The 17,500-nt window shown below is 47.0% G+C and overlaps 1 protein-coding gene across 1 annotated transcript in view; it reads right to left on the reverse strand.

Annotated features, from left to right (window-relative positions):
• Positions 1-6,981: 6,981 nt before the first annotated feature.
• Positions 6,982-17,500, reverse strand: part of LOC149442049 (brefeldin A-inhibited guanine nucleotide-exchange protein 2-like) — a 104,133-nt gene continuing 93,614 nt past the window's right edge. The window contains exons 36-39 of the mRNA XM_089656571.1: positions 13,485-13,653; positions 13,263-13,401; positions 10,792-10,909; positions 6,982-9,803 (exon numbers count right to left, since the gene is read on the reverse strand). Coding sequence (XP_089512697.1) covers positions 9,633-9,803; positions 10,792-10,909; positions 13,263-13,401; positions 13,485-13,653 — 597 coding nt within the window. The 3' untranslated portion in view covers positions 6,982-9,632. The remainder of the gene's footprint in view (positions 9,804-10,791; positions 10,910-13,262; positions 13,402-13,484; positions 13,654-17,500) is intronic.

Raw genomic sequence — 17,500 nt, forward strand, 5'->3', positions numbered from 1 at the left:
CCAAGACATTTTGGACAATTTCATGCTCCCAACTTTGTGGGAAGAGTTTGGGGATGGCCCCTTCCTGTTCCAAAATGACTGCCCACCAGTGCACAAAGCAAGGTCCATAAAGACATAGAGGAGCCAGTTTGGGGTGCAGGAACTTGACTGGCCTGCACAGAGTCCTGACCTCAACCCCATAGAACACCTTTGAGATGAATTAGAGCGGAGACTGCGAGCCAGGCCTCCTCCCCCGACATTAGTGCCTGACCTGACAAATGTGCTTCTGGAAGAATGGTCCAACCTTCCCATAGACACCCTCCTAAACCTTGTGGACGGCCTTCCCAGAAGAGTTGAAGCTGTTATAGCTGCAAAGGGCGGGGCCAACTCAATATTGAACCCTACAGACTAATGCAGACCATAGATCAGGGGTGGGCAAACTTTTTGACTTGAGGGCCGCAATGGGTTCATATATTGGACCCGGGGGCCGGACCAAGAGTAGATGAATGATGTGTATGTGTCATCCATAGTAAGTATAGTAATATTCCCCCATAGTAAGCATAGTAATTCATCCCCCATATAGTAATTCATCCCCCATATAGTAATTCATCCCCCCTATAGTAATTCATTCCCCATATTAATTCATCCCCCATATAGTAATTCTTCCCCCATAGTAATTCATCCCCCCATAGTAATTCATCCCCCATATAGTAATTCATCCCCCCTATAGTAATTCATTCCTCATATTAATTCATCCCCCATATTAAGTCCCCAAGTCCCCCCTGTGTCAATTCACTTACCTTTGCTCCGCGCGTTCCTCCCGCCGTGTTCCCGCGCCGTTCCGGTCTTCAGGGCGGACTGTGAGAGGAGCCTAGCTCCCCTCACGTTCCTCACGCTGCCCCGCCTACACACATCCTGACAGCCAATGTTTGCCACGCTCCGCGGGCCGGATTAAAAGGTCCGCCGGGCCGTAGTTTGCCCATTGCTGCCATAGATGGTACGAAATTATTCAGATTTTTCGCTCGATAAACGAAATATCGGTCCGACGTAACCACTAATGATTACTAAACTCGGCCGATTAAGCCGTGAAAATCATAACCTGTAACAGGAAATGATGTAATTTTGTGACCTTTGTTACCCTCCCACAGTCTACGGAGCCTGCCGGAAGGAGAAATTTTCGTAAAAACGATCGTACAGTTTGACCATCAATGAGGAGAAAATTGGCCGTTTTCCGAAAATTTCCCAACATGACCGATAAACCAAAAGAGAAAAAAACTCGAAACACAGGCAACGAACTAACCCACACATGGTACGAAAATCGGACGATTTTTCTTTCGGCCGGAAAAACGGCCGGTTTTTGACCCATCTATGGCCTGCATAAGGCTACGTTCACACTAGCTCTGTCAGCAGGCATCAGACAGGCGTTTGAGAAGCGGTTAAGCCTCTGAAAATTCTGCACATGGCAGCACACAGTGATGTTCACACGGAAGCGTTAGCGTCACGGCGAAACGGACGCCTCTGGTCAAGTCAGGAGGAGTTGAAGCCCATTCAAGTCTATGGTGCCGCCTGGCCAGCGTTTGCAGAGCATTAATACCATTTAAACTTCATTATAGGCGTTTGTGGTGCGGTTTTAACGCTTGGCAAATGCCTACCAACCACCGCATAACCGCGCATAGGGCGTTTTTGGAGCGTTAAAAACGCTTCACAAACGCCTAACGCTTGTCAAAGGGGCGTTTGAGAAGTTAGAAATAAAGTCAAGTGTGAACGAACCCTAAGACTGGGATGCCATTATACTTCATGTGCGTGGAAAGGCAGGCGTCTCAATACTTTTGGCAATATAGTGTATATAAAGTATGTGAACTCCAATGCAAAACAGAGAGATGTGCACTGACGTGATAGAAACAATTGTGAACAATCCATGTATATAAACTCCAAAACAGCCCAGAAAACAAGTGTATCAAATCCAGCTTTAAGGTTACTATTCAATGTCTAAAGATGTTCCCAACCCAAAAAGAGAAGTTGCTCTGAGGGCGCTTCCAAACCACTTACCAGAACCACCCGTATAAGAATGATCACAACAGGCTTGAAATCAAGAGACCCTTGCCTCCAGTAGATGTCAGATAGAAAATCCGTTCAACTCAACAGTAAGATAGTCAAAAGAAAGGAAGAAGCTCTGTAGAGCAGTAATTTGTCAAACCATTTGATTTATTAGAAGCGAAAATATACACACATACATTTAAAAGTAGATGCTGTACCATCACAATATATGAGAACCTCACAGAAGAGAATTCTCATAGATCAGCTGATGTGCGTGATGACGTCAGAATGTCCTGGTCATGCCTACGCATTTCATCAGAAAATGTCATCATCGGGGGCTCAGTCACTTGATTTCAAGGCTGCCGTGATCATTCCTATACATATGGTTTTATTAGTTCGGGTAAGTGGTTTAGAAGTACCCTCAGAGCAACTTATTTTAGGTTGCGAAGATCCTTGGGCATAGAATGCTCACCTTAAAGAGTGCTGGATTTGTTACACTTTATTATTATTATACAGGATTTATATAGCGCCAACGGTTTGCTCAGCGCTTTACATTATAGTGGGAGACAATACAGCAACAATACAAGAGGGAATTGAGGGCCCTGCTCCTTGCAGCTTACAATCTAGGAGAGAGGGGTGAATGGTACAATAGATAAAAACTGTGGGGGATGGAGTGGTTGGAAGAGGATTCCAGTATTAGCAGAGGGCGGGATAGGCCTCCCTGAAGAGAGAGGTTTTCAGTGATCGCCTAAAGGGAAGTAGAGTAGGTGATAGTCTGATAGATTGGGGTACGGAGTTCCAGAGGATGGCTGACGCCCTGGAGAAGTCTTGGAGACTAGCATGGGAGGAGGTGATAAGGGAGCAAGAGAGTAGGAGGTCTTGCGAGGAGCGGAGAGTATGGGTTGGGTGATATTTAGAGATAAGATCGGTTATGTAAATTGGGGCAGTGTTGTGGATGGCTTTGTCTGTCATAGTGTTTTGAATTTTATCTGTTGGTCAACTGGGAGCCAGTGGAGGGGTTGGCAGATACAGAACGGTTAGTGAGGTGGATGAGTGATGATAGACTGGAGGGGGGGATAGCCTGCGATGGGGTAGGCCAATGAGGAGGGAGTTACACTTGTTTCTTGGCGGTTTTGCGCTTATATGCCCAGTTTGTTTAAATACATATTGCACTATATAGGTCATTTTCTTTATGTCTGTCGCGCTTTTACCTGTGGATCGTTGCTGAGAGAAGCGGATTCTTCCCCAACTGAAACATTTATTACTACTGAGCACTTTATTACTTCTCATAAAAAAAGAGGGTCATAATTTTTCAGTAAGCGGCGTAGCTCATCATTGCAAGTGATACAATGAAAATTCACAGCACAGAAAGAATTTAATTTATTATTAATGTTGGCCGGACCTTAATTCTCCACCTTTTTTTTTTATTATTATTACATCGAGTTTATATAGCGCCAAAGGGTTTACTCAGCGCTGTACAATGGGGGGGGGGGGGACACAATACAAGAAACAGTACAGCAACTACAACGTACAACTAGTACGCGAGGGGTTAGAGGGCCCTACTCTTTCGAGCTTACAATCTAGGAGGGAGGGGGTAGTGGCACAGGAGGAGGTGGCTGCGGGGGATGGAGTGGTAGGAGGAATGAAGGAGAACGGCTGTTAGGTGAGGGAGGGGTAGGCTTCCCTGAAGAGGTGGGTTTCAGGGAGCACCTGAAGAGGAGGAGGGAAGGTGACAGTCTGATGGATTGGGGTAGTGAGTTCCAGAGGATGGGAGAGGACCTGGAGAAGTCTTGCAGTCGTGCGCGGGAGCAGGAGACCCGAGAGCAAGATAGAAGGAGGTCCTGTGAGGAGCGAAGGGTACGGGTATGGTGGTACTTGGGAATCAGGTTGGTGAGGTAGTTAGGGGCAGTGTTGTGAATGGCTTTTTATAAATTTCATTTTATTTTTCTGGTAATTCAATTTTGTGTAAACATATATCTTCGGCATTTTTTTGTTATATTGAGTTTGGTAGGAGTTAATTGCTGCACATGTTTACATTTATTATTCTCAACCATTTACTGCCTTGAGCAGTAGTGGACTGACCTACCGTGTTTCCCCAAAAATAAAACATCCCCGGAAAATAAGACCTACTTACAGGTTTCCTTCTGGGTGAAATATAAGGCATCCCCCCGAAAATAAGGCCCCCCCTAGGCTCTGTCTCAGAATGAAAATTAATTTACCGTAAACTGGTTGCTAGAACCGCCCCGACTGGCGTGTAGCAACCAGTGACGTTACGCGGAGTCCTGACGTCACTGCTGTGTGGAGGCGGAGCGGAAGTCGGAGTGAGCGGTGAACGCAGGGCGGGAGAGAGGAGGAGACTTTCGCAGATGCGTGTAGAAGAACAGGAGGATCAGAGCGGATGGGACGCAGCAAAGGTGGTGAGTGCTGGTCTGTCTCTGGTGACACTGCCTGTTATGATGATTGTTATGATGTTCCAGAAAATGATGACATGATTGTCATTGAATAAATGAGTTAATTCTTGATACTGTAGGATTCACAGTTTGTCTGGTGTGCGTTGACAACTACCAAACCGTATACAGGTAATAAATTTTCTTTATTTTCATTTAACAATAAATTGTACCGTATTTTTCTTCATGGAAAAATAAGACATCCCCTGAAAATAAGCGCATCTTTGGGAGCAAAAATTAATATACGACACTGTCTTATTTTCGGGGAAACACGGTACCAACTGATGGTGCCTACATGGTTCCAAGGTCATAGGCTTAGCTCCAGTGGAGTCTCTGCTCTTGCTTCTCAGCGCCCGTGATCTTTTTAGCGATTTGTAAGGGATTAATTTATCCCCCCAACGCTGCTGCCTTCTTCCCACTGACTATATTGTTAAGAGGCCTTTCTTCCTGGAACAATGAAAGAAGACCTGTCTACATTGCTTTTCTGGCTAATATAATGAAGTGTTTGTTTTAATTTCCTGATTATTACTAAATATAATGTCATATTAAGCAGGAGGAAGCTCTACAATGGTCCAACTTGGGTGTCAAACACTATGTAAGCCATATCCTTTTATTGACAACTAGATCTACAGCTTACCACACTGTAGGATACAGACATTATAATTTTTGTTATTGGTTTCCCGAGACATGAAAATTAATAAAAGTTCTTCTGGGGTAAAATAAAGGTTGAAAAGGCTTCTTTAGACACTCAACCAGAGAAGCGATATGCCTGAGAAGCCCTGTCACCTCACAAAAGATGGGGGTGCCATAGAATACAGGCAGCGATGGGGAACCCTATATATGTGCCCAGAGGACTCTTCAAATTCCCACCAGAGGATGGAGGATCCTAAGAATCCTGGGACCTCAGACACAGATACAGAGGAGTGAAGCACCATAGAATCCAGAGCAGGGTTAACCTCAGACAGATAAAGGGGGTGCGGGCACCATGAAACCCCAGGGTAAGCCTTAGATACCTAGCCTTAGGATGAGAAACCAAGACACCTTAGACATCTCCTAGAGGATCGGAGCAACACAGAAGCGCATGGGAGCCTTGGACACCCAGACAAAAAAAAGGGGGGGGGGCACCTCAGACTCCAGTAGGAAACTGACAACTAATCAAAGGGACAGAGGGCCATAATAGCCCAAGAGGAACCTCAGTCACTCAGCCAGAGGAGGGGAACTCTATAAAACTGCAGGGGGAGCTTTACACACCCAACAAGAGGAAGGGAACACCTTGGAAGCCCAGTGGCACCAATGACACATGCCAGAGGATGGTAGAGCTGTAAAAGAGCAGGGTTAGCCTCAGATACTTAATCGGAGGAGATGAGCACAATGGAAGCCCAGGGGGAATCTCAGAAACCCAACCAGAGGAGGGAAGCCCCATAGAAGGTTCATATATCTGCAAGAAGTTGGGAGTAACATATAAGCCCAGGGGGAAGCACAGGACACAGTGGCAGAAGAGGAAAGCCCTATAGAAGCCTAGGAGGATCCTCAGACACCCAAAAGAGGAGGTGGGAGCACCACAGACGCCCAGGGGGAACCACAGGACACCCAGACAGAAGAAAAAAAAGCCTTATAGAAGTCCAGGAGGATCCTCAGACATCCATCAGAGGATGTGGGAGCACCACAGAAGCCCAGGGATAGCAGTGTGCAACTCCATCTATGATTGAGCAACTTATCCTATAGTGCTGGGCTTGCATGTGCAATATGCTAGTTCTTTTATTTATATTGATACTCAAGTCGAGTTCACACTATGATCTGATCTTACATCTGATATCGCTTGGAGTATATTTGGAGGATGTTAGAAGGTGCATCCATCTGACCTGTGTTGGACTACTTGAGGCCAATACTACCACTAGAACAACGTGTTTATTTCCTTTCCTACTAAACTAAGAGGTCAAAGCCATTTGGTGTTCTTGGACCCCTAGAGGGATTGCCATCTTCTAGGTGGTGGAATAAATACACATCATAATTACTTTTGGGAACTGAGTGAAGAGTGTATTATCTACATTGCACAGACTGACACTACTGGAACTTGTGTATTCAGTGGACTGTCTGCCTTGCCCTTTATGTTTAGAAGCCCCTTTATTATTTCTAAGATTACATGTAGGTAACATTTATATTTGTTTATTCATAATTTAGCAGTACTGTACATATATTTATCAGTTCATACTTGTGATGCTGCACTGATGACCAACACAGGAATTGTCCTTTTAAACCTGTAAAACAAATAGCTCAGTTGTGGGTGGAACCAAATTTTAAAGGAATACACCAGGTAAGGTTCACATCTGGGAATACTTGTTAAAGCACAAAGGTGTGAACAGGCCACTGCCAATTCCAGCTTGTACAGCACCTCACAGACAAGTACTCTTCATCATATCTGCAGGTCTAATGAGGAGTCAGTGTATTGGAATCCGGTTCCTCACTCTTCGCTCTCATAACAGTGATATCTAGTGTGTACCGGAAGAAGCTCCCACAATCACCATTAAAGCTTTATTGATTGATTTACCACCCGATTAAAGCAGAATATATTATAACAATATGATACATTATAATATCTTACATAGAAAACTTTACAGCCTTTTATCATTCAGAAAGTTTACATCCAGAATCGGCCACATCACACAGTTTAGAGCAAATTAAAATCAGAGAAAAAAATAATTTACACATTATGAGCGGGAAATATCGTACATAGAACATAGATTTATATAGAATGAGGTACAGGAATAATGTTATTATGTCCCGTTCCATCCCTGACAATGGGAGGAGCCACAGATCAGACTAGCCCTATGCATGAAGATCATATGATCACTCATTGGGGTCAGCTGTATTCATTGTAATTTTCCAAGACAGATACTGTTCAGTGTGTAAAGGGTTGATCACATGCAGGTGGGGGAGGGTCACCGGTGACATTTGCAGGGCACGTGTATTAGAGAGGTGTGGAGATCATGTATGGCAGGAATGTAGCAGGAGATGTGCAGTAAGGATGTAGTCAGGGGTGGTAAACAGGACTGGTGGGATTTACGTCAACTAGGACTACACATGGACAGCATGGCTGTTGGCCTGCACTTAATAAACAGAAGGGATAGGATGTGGTCATGTGCAGTACAGAGTTAGCAGGACATGACCAAATAGGACGGAAGAGATGCGGTCGGGTGCGACATCAGACACAGATTATGTGGAATCTCAGGGTTGGGACGTCATACGGCTGGACACACGGGGTGTTGGAAATGCAACTCCCTTCCAGCCACATCAGTTCCCTCTACACACTGTACACAGCAGACTGTGTGATGAACCAATCAGGGTCTTCATTTCATTCTCACAGGAAACATGTATTAAAACATTTAGGATCGCTGGCCAATGGCAGAAAAGTGGAAGACTCCTATCTTCCAGGGAGCTACTCAGGAAACTGATGAGGGATGCACTGATATTTTTATGTGTAAAGGATCACACCACTCAAACCAAAAGATTACATCTTAAATATACCTGTAACAGACACCAAATCGATGCAAAGTCCTCATACAGGACAGAGGGCAGAAATACCTACGGTGGGGAGACAGGAAGCTGGTTGTGTGTAGAAAAAACATGTCCTGGGATAACCTCCAGCCACTTCCATATATGATCTATAAATTGTGGAGATACCAATGAATCCCTCCCTCACCACCACCCCCTGATTAAAGACTCCTGTAGGCCTCACTGCGGGTTCCTTTGAGGAGAGGATACCAACCCTCATAAGAAACAAATTTTGTACGATTTGGGATTCTCAGCTTTCCCAGAATCATGTGGTTCAGTAACGTCAACCTCACCTAGAGGGGTAGAAAAAATGTTTTTACAATTTTAATTTCACTTTCATGAAGTTGGCAGAGGCCTGTCAGATTAGCAGGTGTAACTTCATAGAAGGTCCACTTGTTTCTTCTAAGTCTTGGGTACACCAGCCTTGAGATCTCCCTCTGTCAATGTTCTCAGCCTTGTTCCTGTCCAGATGGAAGTTTTGTATGGCCCCAGTACCCATGGGGTGTCTCCACCCACCTTTGTGTGTTCCAGTCTCCATAATATTAAATAAATATGCAGCAAGAATAGTCGGGGTAGGGATATGTGCACAGCAGGTAGCAGACCCAGGAACTCAAAGCAGGAATGGTGGGAACACCTAATAGGCACAGCCAGTCTGCAGACCCAAAAACAGTGCAGGCATGGTGGGAACCCCTCAATTGGTACAGCAAGTGTACAGACCTGGGAATTCAGCACAGGGATTGTGGGAACCCATCCTAATGGACACCACATGTGTGCAGGAATTGGAAGAAACCCCTTATAGTAGGAAAGGTGTTTTACTGGAGCAGCATACAAATTCCCAGGTACAGTACAGAGCTGCTACAAAATTTCTATCTGGACAAAACTCCAGTTCAGGAGATGTTTGATGGGTGTATATTGTGTGCATAAGTGGCGTTGCCAGAAACAAGCCGTCTATTTGCAAGAAATTTAGAATGATCAGATCTGATCTCTCATTACAGAAATGAACAAGTGTATTCCTTCAGTGTGAGTCAGGCCCGAGTAGTGCCAAATGTGCCTCTGAGCTGTGTGCACAGGAGGCAGAACTAGGGGGCAGCACTGTGTAGCCAACCTCTCAGTTACACCCAGCAGGGTACACAAACCCAGGGGGACCTTTCTGTAAATCTGACCCCTTTGATCTCTATACATGACGACAGTGTCGTAGGCATTTACCAATAAATATCCAGCATTACAAACCCCCCCATTCCTCATCTGATACTGTGGCATGGTCATCACGGGGGGATAAATAAATAAAAGTGAAAGAGTAAAATAGGATCAGACTATGAAAAGCTTTACCCCAAGTAGAAAAAATAAAATTATAGATTTATCTCCATCCAACTAAAAACTAAAACAAGTGTGAACACTGCGGAGAACATAAGAGACATTTTAACGAGTTCCTAAACCTACGTTCCGCGGGGGAGGGGCTGACCTCCACTGCCCACAGTCCAGGCTGGTGGCAGACATGACGTGTAATACTGGATGAGAAGGTAGGCCGGTTGTCTGACTAATATGCAGAGGAATCAGTCTTCAAGCAGCACTCTCCACTGTACTGTTCGTCTACCATAACCGTCCCAGCAGCACCAATCATAATGGACTCATGCTGTTCACCTGCGGCTCCGCTTCCGGCATCCAGATCTTAAAGACGACCCCAATCCGTAGGAAGAACCTCCTCAGCACCGCACGCAGCTCGGGAATCAGGTCAAACTGCATGATCTCACACAGCTGAGGGTAATACTTAGAGGCGTGTGCCTTGAACTGCAGAAACAAAGACAAACGTTGAGGACACATTGCATTGAAGGTGGAGCAGAGGGCAGACAATGCAGGGCCTTTCAAGAGGAACAAGGTGGAACCAGCGGCTGGAGTCAGGGATCAGCATACCGTGATGAAGGGTTTTTTTTTTTTTTTTTTAGAAGATCAAAATTGAGATCCTATGAGCACTTCTGCAAATTATAAACATGCTCCAGGCCGTTTCCCCAATTGGGTGAAAGGGGTTCTGGAAAATGTTAGCCTGAGTTCAAACTTGTGCTATTCAGAAACGCAAAATTGTACATGTTCCTGTTGTGCCTAACAATGCACATTCTAATTTTTTGGCACTCTGCGGCATTGTTCATTTCTAAAGGCAGCCATAGCCCCTTTCTACAGTACATAGGAAATCACAGGCCCGCTCTGTGTCTTATTGTCATACAGAGAGGGGTTCGGGGCATTAACGAGTTCCCCCATAGCAAATGGCTTGCTATTGGGACACTTGGAGAAGAGGAGGAGCCAGCAGCGTTGACAGAGGACCCAAGAGGAGGAGGATCGGGGCGGCTCTGTGCAAAACCATTGCACAGAGCAGGCAAGTATAACATTTTTGAAATGTAAAAAAAAAAAAAATGTACCTTTAATATCACTTTAAATCTAAAGAAATACAGAAACCCCTTACATGTTGGACTTATCTGCCCTTCCCGCAGGGGGCAAAAAGGTGAGGGAGCCCTTAACCTGGGAGGTCAGAAGAAACCACTGACATAAATGGACAATTTACCACACAGGATTGTTCTGCCACAATACTATACACGGACTCAACAGGGGGATCAATGTTATGATGAATGGACACACTGCTCTAGAAAAATGACCTGAGAGGCCTGAATGGGGGGGGGGGGGGGGGGCAGTGGAGAGCAATTGGAGAAAATGGCAGGCTGATACTACTGGAAGATTGTCAGGCTGGACAGGATGAAGGGGGTCATCACAGAATCAGTGTACTTACCTTCCGGTCTGTAACTTTGAGGGTTTTGGTGAGCAGTAACAGCAGTAGATTAGTCCAGGCCTCTCGATGACTTTCGGAATTTACAGTGATAAAATAGGTGAGGGCTTCACTACACACACTGCAATGACAAACACAGATCCTTAGAAAGAAAATGGATCTCGCTCTGCTTCACGAGTATCCAACCAGAACGATGCAATACCCAAAACAAGCAAAAGTGATCTATGTGACATTAACCCGGGTTTGAGGAAATAGGTTCTTGTGAGAGAATCTTTAAAATAAGGTGCATCTGGGCAAACATGGTGTCATTATAGGTCTTAATGCATCCTTATCAACCAGGGTCTCCTGGAACTTAGGGTTCCCTCCAGAGGATGCCATGGGTCCCTGAAGACACTACTCGCCTGACAGTGCTTGCACAGCCAAGGTCACTAGGCACAGCCAGTTGTGAGGAACCAGAGCGGCATTTTCTGCTATATCACAGGTAACAATGACTAATTATTAATAATATACAGTATTTATATAGCGCCAAAGGGTTTGCTCAGCGCTGTACATTATAGTGGGGGACAGGACATGAGACAATACAGTAACAATACAATACACAAGGGGTTCGAGGGCCCTGCTCTTTTGAGCTTACAATCTAGGAGGGAGGGGAAGGTGGTACAGGAGGAAATGGCTGTGGGGGATGGAGTGGTGGAGGTTAGTTGTTAGGTGAGGTTGGGTAGGCTTCCCTGAAGAGGAGGTTTTCAGGTTGCGCCTGAAGGTGAGGAGGTTAGGGAGTTCCAGAGAATGGGGGAAGTCCTGGAGAAGTCCTGCAGTCGGGTGTGGGAGGAGGAGACCAGGGAGCTAGAGAGTAGGAGGTCCTGTGAGGAGCGGAAGGCACGGGTAGGGTAGTATTTGGGTATCAGGTCAGTTAGGTAGTTTGGGGCGGCGTTGTGAATGGCTTTGTAGGTGAGAGTAAGCAGTTTGAATTTGATGCGTTGGGCAACCGGGAGCCAGTGAAGGGATTGGCAGAGGGGGGAGGCGGATTTGGAGCGGTTGGTGAGGTGGATGAGTCTAGCCACTGAGTTCAGGATCGACTGGAGTGGGGATAGCGTTCGTTTGGGTAGGCCAGTGAGAAGGCGTGAGATGATGAGGGAATGTACGAGTTGTTTGGTGGTGTCTGGGGTGAGGAATGTGCGTATCTTGGAGATGTTACGGAGGTGGAGCCTACAAGACCTAGATAGCAGTTAGATATGGGGTAGAAAGGAGAGGTGGGAGTCCAGGGTGACACCCAGGACTTTGGTGTGTGGGGTGGGAGAGATGGTGGCGTTGTTAGTAGTGATGGAAAGGATGGGGGGGGTGGGGGGCAGACCAGGAGCTCGGTTTTGGATAGGTTAAGGTTGAGGAAATGGAACGACATCCAGTCTGATATGTCGTTTAGGAGGTGGGCGATGTGGGCGGAGAGGTAAATTTGGGTGTTGTCGGCATAGAGGTGGTAATTGAAGTCATGGGAGTGAATAAGTTTTCCAAGGGAGGAGGTGTAGATGGAGGAGAGGAGGGGTCCGAGGGCAATGATCCTGTAAAGTTTCTGAGAAGATTCTTCTCCACTACCCAAAGGGGCCCTTCTCCTTATGGCCCTCAGCAATGCTCACGCTCCCTGATGCTTGAAGAACCATAGTCCTGACTTATGCCGGCCATAGACAATTCGTAAATCGGCCGATTTTTCGCCTGAAAGATTAATCGCCCAATTTTCGCACTGTAGCGGGTTAATTTGTCAGCAGTTTTTCGTGTTTTCTCCACTGTTGGATTATCAGTCATGTTGGAAAATTCGTGGAAAACGACCGATTTTCGCGTTAATGATGGTCAAATCGTACAATCGTCGTTACGAAGAAAATATGCGCATGAGCCGTGACCTGTTATATGTCATGATTTTTATGACTTGGTCAGCCGATTTTTGTAATAATTGGCGGTTATGTCGGTTTAACGAACGACCGATGTTTCGTTTATCGGACGAAAAAACGGCCGGTTTTCGAGCCGTCTATGGCTTGCATTAGTAGGGGAAGTTGGACTGTTGCAGAGAGATTGATGATCACACACAGATACCAGGGATCCTCCCTGCATCCTGCCACTCAGGTCTGAAGGTCTGGTGCTGCCACTGAAACTGAAAACAATCAAAACAGCAGCAAAGCTTTTTAACAATGTGTATTTTCTTGCAATCTCTATGCATTTCTTTCAATTTATAGCAGGCTTCATTAAGGGTTTTTTTTTTTTTACAGTTTGTAACGTAGGTGGATATAAAGGGGGTGGGAATTTGTTTCTATAGACTAATGTATATATAAAGGGGGGAAAGGGAGTTTGTTTCCTAACAGCTCTGTTCATCTTTTGTGGCTGAAATACAGTAAAGGGAGAGACATCATCTGAGAAGCTTTCACAATGTTTTTGTAGCATATGCAGACCGGAGATAGAGGAGCCTGAAAACAGTGGCGGAGTCTTACGTTAAGAGTCGTTGCTCTATCACATCCCAGGAGTCTTGCCGCTGCTGGTCTGTATACATCCGGAACAGAATGCGCAGACAACAGGCCAGGCTGCTGGTCTCCTGCTTTAGTAGGTTAGGTTTGGATTTCCCCTTGAAGCCTACAGAACAAAGAGTCACCATCAGTACTCCCTTCATTCTTTCCTACAGGGGACCCACAATGCAATTCTGCCCCACGTGTTACCTGCTCTCCAGAGCGCGGTCCTCTGCTCGTTGTTGGAATTAAACGCTTTGGCAAAGGAATGCGACTCCTGCAGACAGTCTAGAAGTTTAAAGAGATGTGGAGTTGACATGAACTTGTACATTCCCTGATCTTCTGATTCAATGTGAATCTCTTCCTCCAGGGCATCCCTCTGTGTGTACAGCATTTAAAAAAAAACAAAACAAGAAAAAAAAACAAAAAAACATATTACTACAAGTTCACATTCAAGAACTTCTAGAATTAACCACTTCCCACTTGCAATTTGTGGACCAGAGATTGCCAACCCAGGAAAAAATTGCCAGGATGGCCATGCAAAGTAATTTCACAATCACCTGGAAGATCATGGGCTTAGATTGGCACTGCTTCCAGGTGGGTACCGGCTTCTTGCAAATGCAGTGCCACAGGCTGTAATTGGCAAATCACCAGGCTGTTAATTACAAAAGTATGGCCTGTCTGCACCTGAACCCCACCACCATGTTCTGGAGAGGCTTTCCTAACGCTACCGATGATTGTGTGTCTGCACTCCTACTAGTACCAATGTATGTACATTTGCATCTGTGAACATAGTTACATGAACAGGACTATCTGTCCACCATTTTCCTCCTCCTAGAGGCATCGACTTCAACAGGTATGAATATAAAACCCGTGTTCCTTTTAGTGCACAACCTGGGTCTGATCTGAAGTCCGGAAGTGCAGGGATGCGGGCCGATCTGAGGTGTGAAGATGCGGGCCGATCTGAGGTGTGAAGATGCGGGCCGATCTGAGGTGTGAAGATGCGGGCCGATCTGAGGTGTGAAGATGCGGGCCGATCTGAGGTGTGAAGATGCGGGCCGATCTGAGGTGTGAAGATGCGGGCCGATCTGAGGTGTGAAGATGCGGGCCGATCTGAGGTGTGAAGATGCGGGCATGGGGGCCGATTTGAGGTGTGAAGATGCGGGCCGATCTGAGGTGTGAAGATGCGGGCATGGGGGCCGATTTGAGGTGTGAAGATGCGGGCCGATCTGAGGTGTGAAGATGCGGGCCGATCTGAGGTGTGAAGATGCGGGCCGATCTGAGGTGTGAAGATGCGGGCCGATCTGAGGTGTGAAGATGCGGGCCGATCTGAGGTGTGAAGATGCGGGCCGATCTGAGGTGTGAAGATGCGGGCCGATCTGAGGTGTGAAGATGCGGGCCGATCTGAGGTGTGAAAATGCGGGCCGATCTGAGGTGTGAAAATGCGGGCCGATCTGAGGTGTGAAAATGCGGGCCGATCTGAGGTGTGAAGATGCGGGCATGGGGGCCGATTTGAGGTGTGAAGATGCGGGCCGATCTGAGGTGTGAAGATGCGGGCCGATCTGAGGTGTGAAGATGCGGGCCGATCTGAGGTGTGAAGATGCGGGCCGATCTGAGGTGTGAAGATGCGGGCCGATCTGAGGTGTGAAGATGGGGGCCGATCTGAGGTGTGAAGATGGGGGCCGATCTGAGGTGTGAAGATGGGGGCCGATCTGAGGTGTGAAGATGAGGGCATGGGGGCCGATCTGAGGTGTGAAGATGAGGGCATGGGGGCCGATCTGAGGTGTGAAGATGAGGGCCGATCTGAGGTGTGAAGATGCAGGCATGAGGGTCGATCTGAGGAGTGAAGATGCAGGCATGGGGGCCGATCTGAAGCGCATAAAAGTACAGGAGTGGGGGCCAATCTGAGGTGGGAAAAACTGCAGGAGTGGGGGCCGATCTGAGGTGGGAAAAACTGCAGGAGTGGGGGCCGATCTGAGGTGGGAAAAACTGCAGGAGTGGGGGCCGATCTGAGGTGGGAAAAACTGCAGGAGTGGGGGCCGATCTGAGGTGGGAAAAACTGCAGGAGTGGGGGCCGATCTGAGGTGGGAAAAACTGCAGGAGTGGGGGCCGATCCGAGGTGGGAAAAACTGCAGGAGTGGGGGCCGATCCGAGGTGGGAAAAACTGCAGGAGTGGGGGCCGATCCGAGGTGGGAAAAACTGCAGGAGTGGGGGCCGATCCGAGGTGGGAAAAACTGCAGGAGTGGGGGCCGATCCGAGGTGCAAAAAACTGCAGGAGTGGGGGCCGATACGAGGTGCAAAAAACTGCAGGAGTGGGGGCCGATCCGAGGTGCAAAAAACTGCAGGAGTGGGGGCCGATCCGAGGTGCAAAAAACTGCAGGAGTGGGGGCCGATCCGAGGTGCAAAAAACTGCAGGAGTGGGGGCCGATCCGAGGTGCAAAAAACTGCAGGAGTGGGGGCCGATCCGAGGTGCAAAAAACTGCAGGAGTGGGGGCCGATCCGAGGTGCAAAAAACTGCAGGAGTGGGGGCCGATCCGAGGTGCAAAAAACTGCAGGAGTGGGGGCCGATCTGAGGTGCAAAAAACTGCAGGAGTGGGGGCCGACCTGAGGTGCAAAAAAGTGCAAAAGTGGGGGCTGATCTGAGGTGCGAAAGTGCAAAAGTGGGGGCTGATCTGAGGTGCGAAAGTGCAAAAGTGAGGTGCGAAGAAGCAGGAATGGGGGATGATCTGAAGTGTGAAGACGCAGAATTGGGGGGCTAATGTGAGGTGTGAAAGAGAACATATATATTGCGCCTGGACCTTGGGACAGATCATCCCTGCTGTATTTAGCAAAGAGATGTCCAAAAATGGGACTTTGCATAACGTTTCATTTGTTTTGATTATAATCTATGTGTATATATTGTTTCAGTTTCTTACATTGAGATCCAAGGTCCTGATGAAGCAGAGTTTTCCCGCGAAACACGTCGACCTTTTACAAGTTGATCTCAATACCATATAACCAGCTACTTTGGATGGCTAATATGCATATGTGCTTTTAAAGTGTTTTAATAGACATGTTTTGTCAGACACAGAATATAGTGTTGATATTTTATGCATAATTCTCATTGTTTGTTTGTATTACACCTTTGAAGGTATCATTCTCTTTTTTGTACTTCTCTTCTCTGAGGTGTGAAAGTGCACAAGTGGGGGCTGATTTCTGAAGGCTTAGGAAAGGAGGCTGATCTGAGATCTAAGCCATACCATCTAACCCCACCTATTGTTCACTGGCCCACACGTTGTCTAATTCAGAGGTGGATGGGGGGAGGGAGTGCTAAGACACATCTACCCTGTGTGCATTTGGGCATGGACCATCAGCAATGGAGGTTAGTAGAAAGTCCATGTGGAGGTGGTGTCCAAGTCCATCTATAGTGGGGGGCTTGTAGTAGTATGGACTTGTCCAAGGAGGTAGCTGACTGTAAGAGCTTTTAGATACTCCTAATGCAAGTAGAGAAGAGAAACAGCAGCGCCACTCTAAGTGTAGATGATTAAAATCAGGCAGATTTAATAGTAAAATTGCACTCACATAGATAGGTAACAGGTAGGCATGTCAAGTGATGAAGATACAGTGGGAGCATCAGGTCCTTTGGCCGATGATCGGCCTGACGAAGGAGTGAGCATGCTCCGAACGCACGCCATCTTGGAAACCTGGTCCATGCGGTGACATCATCCCTGCACCCCTCTGCTACTCCCCGAGCCCCGGACACCACCGGAGCAGCGGGAAAACACTCAGAGCACGGCCAAAGGACGGCCCACTGGACCTCCATAACTTGACATGCCTACCTATCTATGGGAGTGCAATTTTACCAGTAAGTCTGCCTGATTTTAACAGTCTACACTTAGAGTGGCGCTGCTGTCTCTCTTCTCTACACCCGTTGTCTAATTCTTGTAAACTGACAAAATGTGGAAAAGGTTGCAGATTCCTGCTGTAGTCTAGGGTCCCCTTGCAGAACACCCTATGCTGATGGAGCGGTGATTGAACCCCATGTGCCAACTACCATCCAATACTGTCTGTATCTGTTAGAAATCAATGACAACACATGTCCCCATCAAGGATCAGGAACCAGAGTGATTCTTGGTCATGCAATGTCAGCTTTGATAGTGATCACATGTCGACTGGAGATTCTTTGTCTCCCAGGGCTGCTACAGTGTTTTTTTTAACCAGAGGCCCTATCCAAGGCCTGCTTCTGA

The sequence above is a fragment of the Staurois parvus genome, unplaced genomic scaffold (assembly GCF_062004578.1).
Source record: "Staurois parvus isolate SC_StPar_1 unplaced genomic scaffold, SC_StPar_1.0 ptg000918l, whole genome shotgun sequence".
In the NCBI taxonomy this organism is placed as follows: Eukaryota; Metazoa; Chordata; class Amphibia; order Anura; family Ranidae; genus Staurois; species Staurois parvus.